Raw genomic sequence first — 15,719 nt, 5'->3', positions numbered from 1 at the left:
GTTTCCGTGAGTGGTTTCCTTACAGCGACGCGTAGTTTTGCCGGTAGCCCCGAACAGCCACTGCCAGATACGTCGTGTACTTTGCTGTGTCAGGCAAGACAGTACGATCTGGGCTACCAAACAGAAATGATCCGCGCAGTAGTTAAGTCGTAGGAACTAGGTGTGTTTTGCAGCTGTTGAGGCAGAGAACAGGCCGATTTTGATCCACTAAAACGAGTTGTCTCTTGGCTGAGAACTGAAGACTCGCTAGAGGATAATCAACACGGTCTGTCTGTCTGTATTAGTTATTATCAACTTATCAAGTCACGTCGTCAGCGTCGAGCCGATTGCTGTTCGCGGCATTCTGTTCATAGTCCATCGATAATCGCGGCTCGCTTTTCCACATAGCGTCGTCGGTCGTCCGTTCTCCCCTCTTTGGTACTTAGTAGCTTCGACAGCCACCACAACCTTGAGCGAACCTGCTCCCCGCCACAGCAGAAAAGAAACCAACGGCCCGGTTGGGCAAAAAAACCAAGAATATCGAGAAGACCTCTCCTGGCCTTCTAAGCGACCCTCGTTTCTTTCTAGTCTTCACACGGCCAGGGACAGCCCCCCTCGCAGAGGTTCGCATCGCCTAAATTACATCACCATAAGCTGCCCGAAGAAATCGTCGATCTCCTTGGTGCATACCATCCCTATACTCCCCCCTCATTTGCCGTAAACGACTGTCCAACTTCGATCTCTTACCAACTCTTTTTCCCCCCCATCCTACCCCTCGTCCGCCGTCCTCGAAGGACGGACTTCCTGGCTCTTCCCCCATCTGGGCTAACGGTCGCCCCTCTGCGGAGGCGAAACAGTCGGACATTCCAAAGCGACCGGCGCGCGCACATGTCATAGGACCCTATGCAACGCATTGTGCCTCAGACTGATCGAGGCAGCTGCCCGCTTGATTCTTGTATCTCAGCCTCGCCCACGATCCAGTGACGGAAACAGCAGGACAAGTGACCGGTCACGGTGGTCAGGGCTTGGTCGCACATCTGGTAATATAGAAAGAACGGAGGTGGAAGAAATCCAAATCCAACGACAAGCCTTTCCTGGGAACGCGGTCCACCTACGTCGTCTGATGTAGCTCTACAAGACTTTCACTGTCTTAGCCCATAGCAGCGTGTCTCTCCAGCCCATCGATCCGATCGTCCGCCCTTTATTGTCGGTTCTTGCAGCTGTCGAGGATGCCAGGTTCTTCATATAATGACGATGGTTAGTCAAATTATCCTTTCTATATTTGCCGTCAGCAAGACTCAGGCAGTGGGTCGGGATTTTATGGTCATCGCTCTGGATGATGCAGAGAGTGCCTAGAAAAGAAAGCGACCGAAGGGTCACAATATGATATGGGGTGAATCTGGACTCCTGCTCAACATCTTTACGAGCATCTTACCCATCGCGTCGGAGATAAGATCCGTAATGCTCCGGCAGTGGTGATGGTGATAGCATCAGCTCTCTGATCTCCTGAGGCCCAAAGCTCTTGTCAAACTTAGAAAAGCTCAGTACAGGCCCTGCTAACGTCTGTCTGGAAACAGGAGAGCCAAGTCCTCTGTCATCCCCCGTGGGTCCCCTCTCTGCCTCCCCAGAGTCTGTCCCATGGATATCGAAATCGACGAGCGGAGGGAATCTGTCAATATATACGAGAGATGACCAAAGCTCCTCGATGAGGCTGTCGGGCGACGGCTCTCTATCTGAGACCGATCGTATGCCAAGGTTGGTCCTAGGCCGGACGATTCTAATTCTTGATACATTTTGACAATTGATGCACCCCCGTAGGTCGCCTTTACTCGAAAACGAACATGGAATGGGGCCGTCAGGACTGGACCGTATACGTACACAGTCGCGGGTCCTCACCATGCCAAACGCATCTACCTCTTCGCTTCTTCCTCATTCAATGTGCCCGTCTCCCATCTCCGGTCAATCCTCCAGGGCTCTTTCAACATACTTTGCTCCCGGTCAGAGTACACCAGCTATGGAAGACCTCCACCGTTTCCCTTCAGAATCCCTACATTCCTTCTCATTTGCCCAACAATCGGAGGAGTTGTTACACAGCAGGCAGAATATTCTGAAAAGATCGATTGATTTCATGAGGGACCGATTCGGTTGGAATGCTAGCAACGCTGGAATTGTGAATGCGCAGGCCCGGATATATGGTGATACGGAGATCCAAAGTATGGTCGACCTTCTGTCAAGGGCACATGTTCTGGGAGATGAGGCAGGTTATTCCACTGGACCAGGCCGCGGACCTCTTACTGGACCAGCAGATGTGGACAACGGCAATGTCTTTGAGAAGGCCTTCAATGATCGAAACTTACTACCCCGGGAGTCGGACTTTTCGCCTCGAGATGATAGTCACGCCGCTGCCATGGACGGTTCTCGCTTTCTCAGCCCGGTGCCAGATGACCAAATCCTTAACCAGAAGAGAGAGATGAAATCGGCTCCCTCATCCAGGCGCGTAAGCTTAAAACGTACATACACGGATCTGAGCTCTGTTTCCCTTCAGAGCAAGCTGATGGAGACTCTAGCACAACCCTACAATGCCGCGGATGCACTTTCTCCGGCAACTAGCTCGGCTCTCGGCTTAGGAATTTCAGGCTTTCCCGTGCATAGTCACAGCAGCAAATGGACACCCGTTGCCCAGGCGGTATTCCGGACAGAAGCGAAAGCACCATGGACCATATTGGCCGCCAATGACCTCGCCTGCCTTGTGTTTGGCGTGACTCAGGCAGAAGTGCGCAAACTGAGTATTCTAGAAGTGGTGCAAGAGGAGCGCAGAGATTGGCTTGAGTCAAAACTGCGTGATCCGAGCACTGATGCGGCTGCTAGATCCCAGAACCAGCCTGATAAGTCCCGGGTTAATGCCGTGAATTCGAAATTATCTGGGATGAGAAGTGGTGTGACAGCACAACTTCTCAGCAAGCCGTCTTCGCGAGAAAAGGCCAAAAGGGCGCAGACTGATGACGGATATGGCACCAGCGCCCGGTACCCAAAGAAACCAAACCATGCGTCGAACAAATCTCGCGGAGTCCTGTTGTGCGGTGATGTTGTTCCAATTCAAAAGCGAGATGGGGAGAGAGGTTCAGCGAGTCTTTGGGTCATGGAGAAGCGTGGTGGGTTGATCTGGGTTCTCGAGGAGATTACAGAGGATATCGCATATATTCGACATGACGAAAAAGGTCAAGTCGTAGATGCCAGCGGCGACATTGACAAGATCTGGGGCCCAACAGTCGTGAGGGCGGGTACGGATATTACCGAACTTCTTCCACGATTGCCTAAAGACTGTATCGAGGATGACGCTGGTGCCTCCCGGATCGCTGAGATCAAGCATTTCACCGCCCGCATCCCTGCCGGTTACAATATCCCTGTTACTCTATCTAAGGCCGAAGGCTCCCGGAACCTACGGATCTCCAGTTTCCCTCACATTGCAGGAATGATGGTACTCTCATCATCCACGCTGAATATAATCAGTACGAATTCAGTCTTCTCGTCCGCTCTGTTCGGCCAAGAGAGACCTGAAGGCTTGCACGTCACTGAGTTGATCCCTCATTTTGACGACCTTCTACGCGTCTTGACCGAAGAAGACAAAGTCCCTCTCGTCGATGGAATTGTGATTCCCGAGCATAGCTTCCGGCGAGCAAGAGCTCTTTCCCTCCTTCGAGAAGGAAAAGCTAATGCCGCGACGATCTTTCTACAGCCAACTGGTGTTGCCGCTAGGCATCGTGATGGTTCCATTATGTCAGTGGACATTCAGATGCGTGTTGTTAAGAGTGAGACTGTCTTCCCTAGTAAACAAGAGAAGGGTGCGGAAGAAGATAGCGACACAGATGATAGCAACAGTGAGCCAGTGGCTGTGACAGAAGTTGTGTACGCTTTGTGGATCACCTACTCCCGACAGATTCATTCTGCCAGGACAGCAGGCGCTCTCTCTCCCAGCGCCTTAACGTCAGAGAGCATGACACCCCCACCGCAACTGTCGCCGGGACGATCGCCAGAAGCTCCTGTTCCGGCATCTCCTGAAGTGAAAATTGTTTCTGGGAACAACCAACAGCCTCTTTCACTTCTAAGCCAGCAGCTCAGTGAAGCCGCGTCTCAACCACTTACTGATCAGCCCGGACAACCAGTTCCTGAGGCGACTTCGGCCTCGACAACAGAGATGCCAGCCAAGAGGACGATTGATGACTACGTGATCTTGGAAGAAATGGGCCAAGGCGCTTACGGCCAGGTGAAGCTGGCACGTCTGAAGAAAATCCCAAACAAGAGAGTTGTCCTGAAATATGTCACGAAAAAGAGGATTCTTGTCGATACATGGACACGTGACCGGCGTTTAGGCACTGTGCCCTTAGAGATCCACGTCCTTGATTATCTCCGTCGAGACGGTCTGAAACATCCAAACATCGTGGAGATGGAAGGCTTCTTTGAGGACGAGATCAACTACTACATTGAGATGAAACCACATGGTCTCCCTGGAATGGACCTGTTCGACTACATTGAGCTGCGTGCCAATATGGACGAAGGAGAGTGCAGAAATATTTTCCGACAAGTTGTGGACGCGATACACCACCTTCACACAAAAGCCCTAGTTGTGCACCGGGACATCAAGGACGAAAACGTTGTCCTGGACGGTGAAGGTCGGATTAAGCTCATCGATTTCGGAAGTGCAGCATACATCAAAAACGGCCCGTTTGACGTATTTGTGGGGACAATAGGTTAGCCATCCTTTCTTCTCTTTATCTAGGAGTTCCGCTGACAGAATGACAGATTATGCTGCTCCCGAAGTTCTCCAAGGCAAGTCCTACCGGGGCAAGGAACAGGATGTCTGGGCCCTCGGGATTCTTCTCTACACCATCGTCTACAAAGAGAATCCCTTTTACAACATCGACGAGATCCTAGACCACCCTCTTCGAGTGCCTTTCGTCCCTTTTTCAGAGGACTGTATCGACCTCATCCGAAAGATGCTAGACCGCGATGTCGACAATCGTCTCACCATCTCGGAGGTGGTAGAACATCCCTGGATGAAGGATAGCTGAGTAATGATTGACGGATGACACGACTTATTCTGATTCGACTCAGTATCCACGTCTGATGAAACTCTACGATCAATGGGTTTTGAGAAGTTACACGAAGCCAGCAACCGGTGGAAAGATATGCCGTCATGAACATGCTTCCTCGAGATGGAATCCATATGAGAAAGGGAGTACAAGGTACTGCCTCACTTCGCATCTATGATACGCCGATTTTCTTTAGTATAGGCGGAAAAAGAAAAAAGAGTTGTTTGCTACGGGATTGGAAGGTATAGAGACATGCACGTGTTATGATCTATCCTTTAGCGATTTCTTTTTATATCAGATTTAACACCTTTTTCACCCCTTCTTTTCTCCTCATGACCAAGATTCTTTTCTCGTCACAGAACCTAATGCGTTGATCGCACTTTCTGTCTTTCCCCCTTTACCAACATGGATTCAAGGTGCTCAATAATGTAATGGGTGACTGCTGTTGGCTGATGGACTGAGAGATACCGGTGGTTCTGTATCATTATCGGACATTCACGGAAGAAAGGCTCGGGTTTGAACTGGGACAAATATGGTGAGGGAAGAGCAGAGAGCAATAATTCGACCGACTGGTGCTAGGTTTTGCTGGATAGAGCGAGAAGACAAGATACCCCTTGGTTTTCAGCATTTTTTTGATCCTGCAGGCATCTGTTCCTGACCGGCCATACATGGTCATCTGACCTGTAGAAGCACTACTGCTTGACATATGCGCAAATCGAGAATATTGAAAGTAGATCGAGTAATTAGGTCCTGTTTATCTACTCTATACTACACTGTATAAGAACTCAAATGACGATCGGATTCCTCATCCAGAACTCTATCGTCATCGACCAGGACATTGGCGCAATCCCCTAATCAGCGTATTCATCCCACGTGCCTCTCCGAGATCAATCCATGATCTCGCGTGATGACGAGGAATACTGAGTCAGCTTCAAAGTCCATGAAATTCTTATCCGTTGGGCCTTAGCCGGTGGTCCCTCGGTCGGCACTTGCTTCTTCTGACCTATTAAGCCCTTGTGCAGGGGAAGTCTGTTTTCAAGCTCGAGTAACATCAAATGAGAATAACAATCATTTTCATCGATAGCTAGAATATATAGATAGTCACTATGAGTCGGTAGCTAGTTACCCCTGAGAATCCCCATTGCATCGGAGTTAGCTGATAGGTACAGTATGTACCCCATAGGACCCATAGTATGTACAGTACAGTACATAGGTATGGTTTGGCATATGCGAACAAGTCATTTGTTATTTCCATCGGCGTATCGTGGAGGCGAAGCTACGAGATCAGGACCAATAATCGACCACTGTACACCGTACTCTTGAAGACGCTGTGGAGTTGGGAGAGAAACGAGGGGGTTCCAGTCGAGTGGCGGATAGCCAAATTTAGGTAGATTCTCCGCCAATCAAGGTCTTCTTTTTTATGAGGGATATTTTATGGTACTCTATTATGGTATTCTCGTGTACGGAGTAACTACGGAGTATAGATAGGTAGTGTTTTGGGCAGTCTATTCAGATAACTAGCCTGAGTTAATAGTAACCTGGAGGACAGGCAAGTACCATCTGTATGGTACGGGGACATAAGTATAGAATACTTCTTGACGATCGCGCTCCATGCCAAGCGATGGGCGGAACTTGTTTGTGGTTGAACCACATAAGAGTATCCAGGGTACCAAGTATGCTTTTCAGTATCGTCAAATCGAGCCATCTATCCAATAGTTACTGGGCTGGTGAGATGCTGCGCCTGACCGCCTGGCTGGCGCTGTCGAGGAATGTCAGATCGACTCAGTCTCCCACCCTGGCGATGGGCGAGTCTCCGTGTGACACTGCCAGGCGATCTGCTCGCGTGGCCATTTGGTATCTTTTATGGTATTCCATGTTCTCCTTATCTCTCGAGCAGAGGACCGGCTTCATCGCTCTTGTATTAATATTGGTGTGGATGAGGGTTTGTTAGTCGGAGGAGAAGCCGGCTTAAGCGTTTTTTAGTGCTCGGGGCTAAGTAAAGCCGTCGAACGCTGTTTAGACATTTTTAGGGCGGGCAGGCGACGCCATGTGGGCGGATGGGCGAGTTATCTATCGTGAGTTAATCGATAAGTTATCCGATAAGTTCGGTGGCAGCGGGGGGGATGAGAAGAGAAGAGCGGAGAGGGAAAAGATGAGACATGCCCGATGGCAAACAACGAGTTGTCTTTCTTCTTTCTTCTCCAGCTGGTTCTGCGCCATCCGGTGGACCCCGTCTTCTGGCTTGTGGATGTTCCCTTTTTCTCTTCTTTTTGGTTGAAGAGTCTGTGGATTTCTCGACCAGCTCGTTGCTTTGCCTGTTCCCCTTTGCCGTTGGGGATCTCGATGTCTCTCGGGCTTCTCGTCCCCATCCACACCGGAGCTGGCACGCTGCGTCGGCTGACAAGCAAACCGTCAGGGTCTTTGGGTGCTGATATCAACTAATTAACTATCTGTTCTCGATCTTCTCCCTCGTGTTGTTCGAGCCCGATTTCCAGACCGACTTTACTCTACTCTAGACGTCTATCTGTGCTTCTGATCCCTCCATCCATCTCAGCTCTTCCCATCTTAGCCTCCTCTGCGTTACTCTTCTTCTCTTTTCCCTCTTTCTGTCTTTCTTTCTTTCCTTTCTCCCTTATCGCTACACAGTCACGCCCGCCCCTCGCGGTCAGGAGCAAGCAACTGACATCCTCAGCTGCCCATCGGACATTAATATTGTCCATCCATCTATCCATCTTTCTCTCCCCACCGTTGATCCGATTCCCGGATTGTCCTGACTGGAGCCGTGGTTCAACGCTTCCCGACCCTGGGCTAAATAACCCGAGCAGGGCCGCCGACTCGCTGACATCCGCTCTCCCCGCCCACGTCGTGCGCACGTCGTCGCCAGCCTCTCCCCGGTCTTGCGAGGTTCTTTCTTCACAGCTGGACTGCTCGTGTTTCTCATTCTCTTCCGCTGGTGGTCAAGTGCCAAAACGGCTTATCCATCTTGTTGCATGCCGTCGTTGGCAGCAATGAGTGTCTGAGCTGAACGCTCCCCGGGATTGCGACTTCGCGTCCACTACGACCTTAAAGTCCATTCCAGCCCCGACCAGCGAATTCCTGTTTGGGGTTTCCTTTTCAGTCCGTCGTTGTCCTCGCGATCGTTATAGAGGCTCCCGGTGGAAATCCCCTTGCCTCCTCCTTTCTCTCTCGCTTACTTTCGGAAAACACAAGAAGTGTCTCAATCGTTTAGGCATCATACCATGGCTTCGGGGGTTCCGGACGACATTGTGCAGAGCCCGGGGCTGGTGTCCCCAGCAAGCCCAACATCCTCGGCGGGCGAGATCCCACTGGAGCAACCCCCGAAGCTGAAGGGCCGCAAGAGACTCTTGCAGAGCTTGCAGCGCATGTCCTCCAGTCCCTCATTGGCTCCACGCACGCGGTCTGCCTCGACTGGTTACCAGCGTGGTGGGAAAGCTTCCATGTCATGTATCTCGCTGGGATCTTCATCCTATACGGCATGTCTGGGCAATGGCAGCTCTTCCCAGCTCTATCCCGGGCTAAACGTCCGGCCCACCGCTTCCAATGACCAGCGTGCGACGTCTCCAGAGGGCAGCGCCCGCATTCGTCTGGTAGGACCAGGCTCGTCTCCCAATGTCTCTCAGTCCATGACCGTCCGTCTACCAGCAGACGTGCGACCTGCCTCTCGAGGAGCGCAGGTTGAGAATGACAACGCAAAGAAAGGGGCTGCACAGGTTGAAGAAGAGACCACGGTGCAGCCTGTCGTGCAGCCCGTTGAAGAACATGAAGAACAGCAATTCGACTTCTGGAAGGAAATGCCAGATGAACTGAAGATGAAGATCTTCCAATATCTTACACCGCAGGAGATCGTCCGATGCTCCACCGTCTCCAAGTCGTGGCATGAGATGTGTTTTGATGGCCAGCTGTGGACCAGCGTTGATGCCTCTGAATACTACAGCCGCATCCCCAGCGATTCTCTCGTGAAGATCCTCACTTCAGGTGGGCCGTTCATTAGGGACTTGAACCTTAGAGGATGTATTCAACTGCGAGACAAGTGGGCTACTGACGGAGAGACAATATCTGCTGCATGCCGGAACTTGGTCAAATTCTCCCTAGAGGGTTGTCGCATTGACAAGACATCTGTCCATTGTTTCCTCCTGCGTAACAACCGACTCGAACATGTGAACCTTTCTGGCCTTCCAGCAGTCGGCAATTCAGCTATGAGGATTATCGCTCAGGCGTGTCCCTATCTCGAGACGCTGAACGTGTCATGGTGTACTAATGTCAATACGAAAGGTCTCAAGAAGGTCGTGGAGTCATGTACACGGTTAAAGGACCTTCGTGCGGGTGAAATCCTTGGTTTCGATGACGAGGAATTTATGCTACGACTCTTCGCGACTAACAATCTGGAGAGGCTCGTCATGCACCGGACGGATGTGACTGACGATAGTCTCAAGGTTCTGGTCCAGGGTGTCGATCCGGAAATCGACCTCCTGACCGGCAGACCTATTGTCCCGCCGCGAAAACTAAAACATCTCGACCTCCATCACTGCACCGGGTTAACTGACGCCGGCGTCAGAGCTCTCGCGCACAACGTTCCGGACCTTGAAGGTCTCCAGCTCTCCCAGTGCTATGAGCTAAGTGACGACTCGGTTATCGACATCGTCCGCACCACTCCCCGGTTGACCCATCTCGATCTTGAAGACCTGGATAAGCTCTCGAACCATGCCTTACTGGAGATCGCCAGGTCGCCTTGTGCTGAACGCTTTGAGCATCTCAACGTCAGTTACTGCGAGAGCCTGGGTGACCAGGGAATGCTTCAAATTCTCAAGAGCTGTCCAAATATCCGATCAATTGAGATGGATAACACTCGGATTTCGGACCTCTCCCTTATGGAAGCTAGCTCTCGAGTACGCCGACGCGGCTACGGTGACAAGCCGCCAAAAGTGGGCCTGCGACTGGTGGTATTCGACTGCGCCAATGTTACCTGGGCTGGCGTGAGAGAGGTGCTTTCCAGCAATTGCTACATTCCTCGTTCTCGCAAGAACCTTGCGACGGCGGTGATTACTGTGACGGAGACGACGAACCCCAACGCGTCAGGGACCTACACCACTCTCTCCACGGCGCCCGCCCTTCAGATGCCCAAGACCTACCCCAACGAGATCATCCAGCTCAAATGCTTCTATGGCTGGCAGATGACGGTTGATGAGCATACCAAGCGGGTCCTGCGGGGAGATCTCGTCTCTGCCAGCCGGTTGGACCGCAAGTGGGCTGATTACATGATGGTCACGGAGGAAGCTGGTGCTGGTGGTGCCGGTGCCAGGAGACGGCGCCGTCGCGCTCGTGAAGTCGAAAGAATATATAATGCCGACGAAGGGGACGGAGAGGCTCTTGGTATTGGAGGCTTCGGGCCCATTGTCGGTGGAGCTAGAAGGAGGGCACGGAGCGGCGGCTGCATTGTTATGTGAGAAGAGTGCAGATTCCGCTAAGATATTTCTCTCGATGACCTACGACTACGGGTCTTGACCCGGTTTTAACACGTTCTCTTCCCCTCACTATATTGCTGTCCTTCAACTGTTTCATCCTTCTCTCGGTATCTTATACTTCTTCTCTTTGTTCCTTCAGCGACGCTCTCATTTTCTCGTTGTGGTTTCTGCATGGCGTTACGTGCGCTATTTCCTGGAGCATTATTGGTTGAAACAAAAAAATGGGCGCGAGAGGATTGAGAAGAACAGCGACCTTCGCAACTTGCATACTTCAACAGCGTGACGCCATCATATGATATAACCGATCCGAAACTGATCTCAAAGTCGACGCATGTCGTAATAGACAATGCTGCAATGAGTGAAGGATCTTCAAACGCGGAAACCATGGCATTCCATGTTTTCAGGTGTTATAGATAGAATGCGCCCTCGTTGTTGCCACTTTCCTTTGTGGGGGCGACTATCAGAGCTGGACTTTCGTTTTAAGTATGGACAAGGGCCTTTCATCTTCATCTTATCGCCCTCCATGGGCAGATCATGGCGGAGCAGGGAGTTCTCGGCTTCAACAAAGACAGGTCTGCTTTTTGGAGCATTACATATTTCTTGTCTATCATTTTTCGTTTTTACTTAGATATAGGACGGAGTTATCACGTCTAGGAGTCTGTCAATTGATCTCTAGGTCATTAGGCTTGGGACCAAATATATGGTCTCGTTTCAGTCTTGATATAGCATTCCATCTACCGATCCTTTTCCATAGGGAGTCCGACTGGATAGGAGCGTATGGATGAACACATACAGCTGTATTGCTCCAGGACGACGAAGTTAGATAAAACCCAACACTACACCACTAAATTTCTATTCTGCGTGAAGTAACAAACAGAAAAGAATATATCATTAGGCGAGCCCCTGGGATATATACAGCACTCTCCCCGTCAACTTCACATAGATTTATACCCTGCTTCTGTATTTCAGTCCCTTCCCCCTTACTTACTCTCTTGGATCAAGGCGCGTCTGGATCCGGGAAATTCGCCCATACCCTCTCCGCCAAACCGCGCCCAACCATAACCTTGCCATCTTCAGGCTCCAGCTCCAAAACGAAAACCTCATTCCACCCATCCTTATCTTTATTCAGCAGCACCCCCGGTAAATAAAGGGATTGCTGTGGTCCGATAATCCAGTATCGGCCGAGATTGAAGCCATTGATCCACACGACGCCTTTAGTTCCGTTCGGGATGGATAGGAATGTATCCAATTCCATTGCAGCCAGTTCTGCGTTTGCGATGTTGCTGCTATTCTTACTGCTAGAAGTGAGGAATTTGCCCGAGTAGAAAACGGGCGTTTTGGACAGCACGGTGCTGTTATTATACTCGCCTTTCTGGACATTATTATCCCTCTTCTTCTTCAACAGCTTAGTAGTATTTGGAGGCGAATCCAGTGGAAGGGAATATACATCCCATTCTTCGAGCACTTCACCTCCCACAAAAACGTCTCCAACGATTCCCTTATGCGGTTGAAGAAGTGCATTCTCCGTCCCGGATTCCCGAGACCAGTAATCGACCCGACCCAGATTCTCGACCAGGAGCTGTAACTTGTCTCCCTTGGATAGTGAGATGTTGATCTTCGGAGGCGTCTCGTAGATGGAATCAATAACGCCTTGTTTTTGCCCGTTGATATAGACCAGGACACGGTCTCGTGGTCGATCGCCTGGTTTGAGGAGACCGGAATAGGATCGCGTGGATATGGTCTCGTAGAGAATGAAGCCGTATGCTTGGTTTAGGAATTCCATTGTAATAGGTTTTGTTACATGAGTAGGTTCAGGAAGGGAATCAAACAGGTCTCCGACGGGATGGAGTGCGAAATCCGCTATGGACGATCGAGGCACGTCAGCCACGACGTCTGGAATACTTCCGTTCGGTGAATACTTCTGAATCACCTCCCGCAGGGTATAATACAGAGGCGTCGTCCGTCCGCTCTCATCCAGAGGAGCGCCGTAATCATAACTCGTCGTGAAAGCAGCTAGGTAGTTCTCCGATCTCCAGACGGCGCCATTTCCGAATCCAAAATTCGTCCCGCCATGGAACATGTATAGACTGATGGAATTATTCCCGCCCAGGATGAAATCTAGATCTTTCACGAATCCCTCAATGGTATTCTGATCTCCCTCCTCCGGATCGTTACGCGTCGCGTTCGAACCCCATTGATCCGGCGCGAGGGTGTAGTATTCTCCATCTAGAAGAGGGCCTAATTCCGATTGATCAGAGATATAAGTATCTCTCGCTTCGAACCCAGAGGCCGGATCTCCATCAATCTCAGCCAAAACGTCCGGAACATTCCCTCCCTCCAGATCCAACTGGACGCCTCCATCATTCGTATACAATATCGTCCCATGATCCAAATTCCGTCGCAGAATATCCCGCATCGAAGCCGTATAGTTATGATTATCCCCATAACTCCCATACTCATTCTCCACCTGGACCATGAGAATTGGGCCCCCTCTCGTAGCCTGTAATGGTCTCAGGTCTACGAGCAATCGTTCCAAATACCGTTTCGCATAGTTCATAAAAAGCGTCTGGTTCGTGCGCACATCCAGTCCTGGGATTATGCTCAACCACGCTGGGAATCCGCCCCATTCTCTCTCTCCGCATATATAAGGTCCCGGTCTTAAAACCACGTGGAGGCCTTCTTCTTGTGCGATTTGGAAGTATTGTGCGATATTGTTATTTCCGGATATGTCCCATTCGCCTGGATGGGGTTCGAGGAGGTTCCAATATACGTATGAGAAGATGGTGTTTAGGCCCATGGAGCGGGCTTTGTTGAGGCGTTGACGCCAGTATTGGTGAGGGATGCGTTGGGGGTCCATTTGACCGCCGATGATTTGGAAGGGTTGGCCATTGAGATAGAATGTGTTGAGAGTGTAGTTGAAGTGTGGGGATGCTGAGGATTGGGGTGCGAGGTTGGAGATTGCGGTGCAGAAGTGTTCGGGAGGGAGGAAGGAGGAGAAGAAGAAGATAGAGGTGTATAGAGAGATTCTCATTGTTTAGCTCAGGTCAGAAGAGTGATTTTAGATATACAATGGTTTTATCTCCGAGTAATTGAATTTTAAATTGTATCTTGCATGGACGCAGATGTATACTTGTATCTTCCAAGTTCTAATTTTTCTCGATCGAAGAGGATGCATATAGATATACCAGTTTAGCCGTTAGGTTCCTGACAATGGAGTGTTTATTACCGAATAACTTTATCCAGAGACTTCAACTCTAGTCACAAAGACGAAGGAACATCAAAAAAGTGCTTCAGGGTAGTATCGACGTTACATCAGGAACGAGACGTACTTGCACTTTAATTGGCTTTGGAGATGGATAGATAGGTACCAACAATAGTTTATCTATTTAGTTCGCGCATGCCTGTTTTTGCCGGCGGGGAGAATTGATAGGGCGGGTTTCCCCGCTGTAATACTTATCCGAAAATTGCATATTGGTCTCTTCCTTTCTTGAAGAAATGATAGGCATGGAGGCTCGGACTGAAGTATGATGTGATTAGATTCTATACATTGTCCTTTAGGGATACAGTGGATGAAGATGTGAATATTAGGTGGGGAACGTCTGATAACTACTTGACGACTGGGACAGCTAAGTATGTCCACACGGGGACGGCTATAGTAGGCGTCCAAGATAGAGTAAGAAAATACGATGAGACAGGCTGAAATTAGTTATCCCATGCGAAGATATGATCAAAGCTTCTCTTGTTTTGGAACGCAACACTCATCAAAACCAGCCTGCAGCGCTGAGAGACTGTCCACTGCAATAGTTCTATAATGATGTAGTCGGGTATCATGTGATTGTGGTCGCTATGTCGTATGTATGTATGTATGTTCATCGCTTGTCAAGACAAGCGGTACGGATTATGGCTGTCGAACTGCCCGCGAGGGAGCAAGCTGGGCCATTCAATGGCTCTATATAAGAATCCATGTGAAAGCTGACGCTTATTCCTCGAAGAAACCACCATCACTGTCCTCATCGCTCTCTCCGCCGCGCTGAGATGTTTTCCTGGAGTCCGCCCTAATCTTCTCTGTCTTTGACTTCTCCTTCTTCTGTTTCTCCTCCTTACTTGGTTTTTGAGTTGGAACAGACCGGTTTGCACTTGCCAGCTCGGTGACGGTAGTACTCTCTTTCCCATCGGCACCAATGTTCAACTTCCCTTCGCGGAGCAGATCGAGCGTTCCGTCTGCCATGCACTTCTCCACTACGTACCACAGTGGAGGCTTTTCTCCCGAGTCGTTCGTCTGGATAGTATACTCCTGAGGCTGTTGCGACTCGGACCTTGATCTCTTGTCGCCTTTCTGGGAGTCGGAGTCGGAATTCGCATCATTCCCAGAGTCACGATCCTTGTTCTTCTTTTTCTTGTCGGGGTAGAGGGAGATATACTTCTCCGTAAGTGGAGAGTAGATGGTGTAATTTAAGTTGACCCGTGCGGTGTGGATCCGTGAGGCGAGCAGTTTCAGATCTTCCTTCTTGGTCGGGGAGTCAGATTCCGAGATCTCGCGTTCGCGTCGCTGGAGCTTCTTGAGTTCCTTGGTAGCAGTTTTTCTTTCTAATTGTTTGAAGGCCATGGTCAGTCGAAAAGTTCACAGTAGTGTCTTGGAAACCATATGGGGTCATACCCAGGAACCTGACAAAATGATATTTTTTGATCATTTCAGATCGTTTGCGCTTCGCCATCTCCGACTCCAGGTCCCTCTGGTATCCGATCAGGGCTCTCTCCTGTGTGATTCTTCCTTCCGGGGGGAGGTCGACTCTATCGAGGAGGCGCTTGACATCGCGAATCCTCCTCTTCAGCTCATTGACAGAAAGGACAACACGGTCCTTTCTGGGAGTTGGGGCACCCTTCTTCGAGACACCATGGCTCTTGCTCAGGTGCGATTTCTTTGCCGGAGGAGCATCTTCAGACAGTTCGCGATCTTTACGCTTAGACGCCATGAGATTTACAGATCCTGCAAAAGTGCGAATATCGATGGATGAAGCCGCGATATCTGTAGATGCGGAATTTGTGAAGTGGCCCTGATAGAGCGAGGAGTATGGGTTATCCACCAGAGAAGCGCGACTGCAATCCCCGTGTTGAAACTGTGTCTGTCACCGTGCCATTATTTAACAGTCGAAAATTAAATGTTTCG

General features: G+C 50.2%; 4 protein-coding genes across 4 annotated transcripts; 2 read left to right on the top strand and 2 right to left on the bottom strand.

Moving 5' to 3' along the window:
• Positions 1–1,684: 1,684 nt before the first annotated feature.
• Positions 1,685–5,048, top strand: C8Q69DRAFT_441982 (hypothetical protein; the record flags this gene model as incomplete). Its single annotated transcript, XM_028628801.1, has 3 exons — positions 1,685–1,734; positions 1,798–4,727; positions 4,780–5,048. 3 exons carry the CDS (start codon positions 1,685–1,687, stop codon positions 5,046–5,048), a joined length of 3,249 nt encoding a protein of 1,082 aa, XP_028487447.1.
• A 2,825-nt stretch (positions 5,049–7,873) lies between these two features.
• Positions 7,874–10,567, top strand: C8Q69DRAFT_149894 (F-box domain protein). Its single transcript, XM_028625533.1, has one exon. The coding sequence runs from the start codon at positions 8,309–8,311 to the stop codon at positions 10,532–10,534; it is 2,226 nt and encodes a 741-aa protein (XP_028487446.1). The 5' UTR covers positions 7,874–8,308; the 3' UTR covers positions 10,535–10,567.
• Positions 10,568–11,435: 868 nt separating this feature from the next.
• On the bottom strand, positions 11,436–14,056 carry C8Q69DRAFT_456759 (putative beta-calactosidase). The gene has a single exon (XM_028629852.1). It carries the CDS (start codon positions 13,581–13,583, stop codon positions 11,550–11,552), a length of 2,034 nt encoding a protein of 677 aa, XP_028487445.1. The 5' UTR covers positions 13,584–14,056; the 3' UTR covers positions 11,436–11,549.
• A 63-nt stretch (positions 14,057–14,119) lies between these two features.
• On the bottom strand, positions 14,120–15,709 carry C8Q69DRAFT_525447 (putative nuclear protein). Its single transcript, XM_028633609.1, has 2 exons — positions 15,210–15,709; positions 14,120–15,139 (listed from the first exon to the last, which is right to left on the bottom strand). Exons 1-2 carry the CDS (start codon positions 15,523–15,525, stop codon positions 14,532–14,534), a joined length of 924 nt encoding a protein of 307 aa, XP_028487444.1. The 5' UTR covers positions 15,526–15,709; the 3' UTR covers positions 14,120–14,531.
• Positions 15,710–15,719: the final 10 nt, after the last annotated feature.

The sequence above is a fragment of the Paecilomyces variotii genome, assembly GCF_004022145.1.
Source record: "Paecilomyces variotii strain CBS 101075 chromosome Unknown C8Q69scaffold_2, whole genome shotgun sequence".
Classification (NCBI taxonomy): Eukaryota; Fungi; Ascomycota; class Eurotiomycetes; order Eurotiales; family Thermoascaceae; genus Paecilomyces; species Paecilomyces variotii.
The sequence above is the reverse complement of the archived record's forward strand: the minus strand, read 5'-3'. Positions and strand labels throughout refer to the sequence as shown.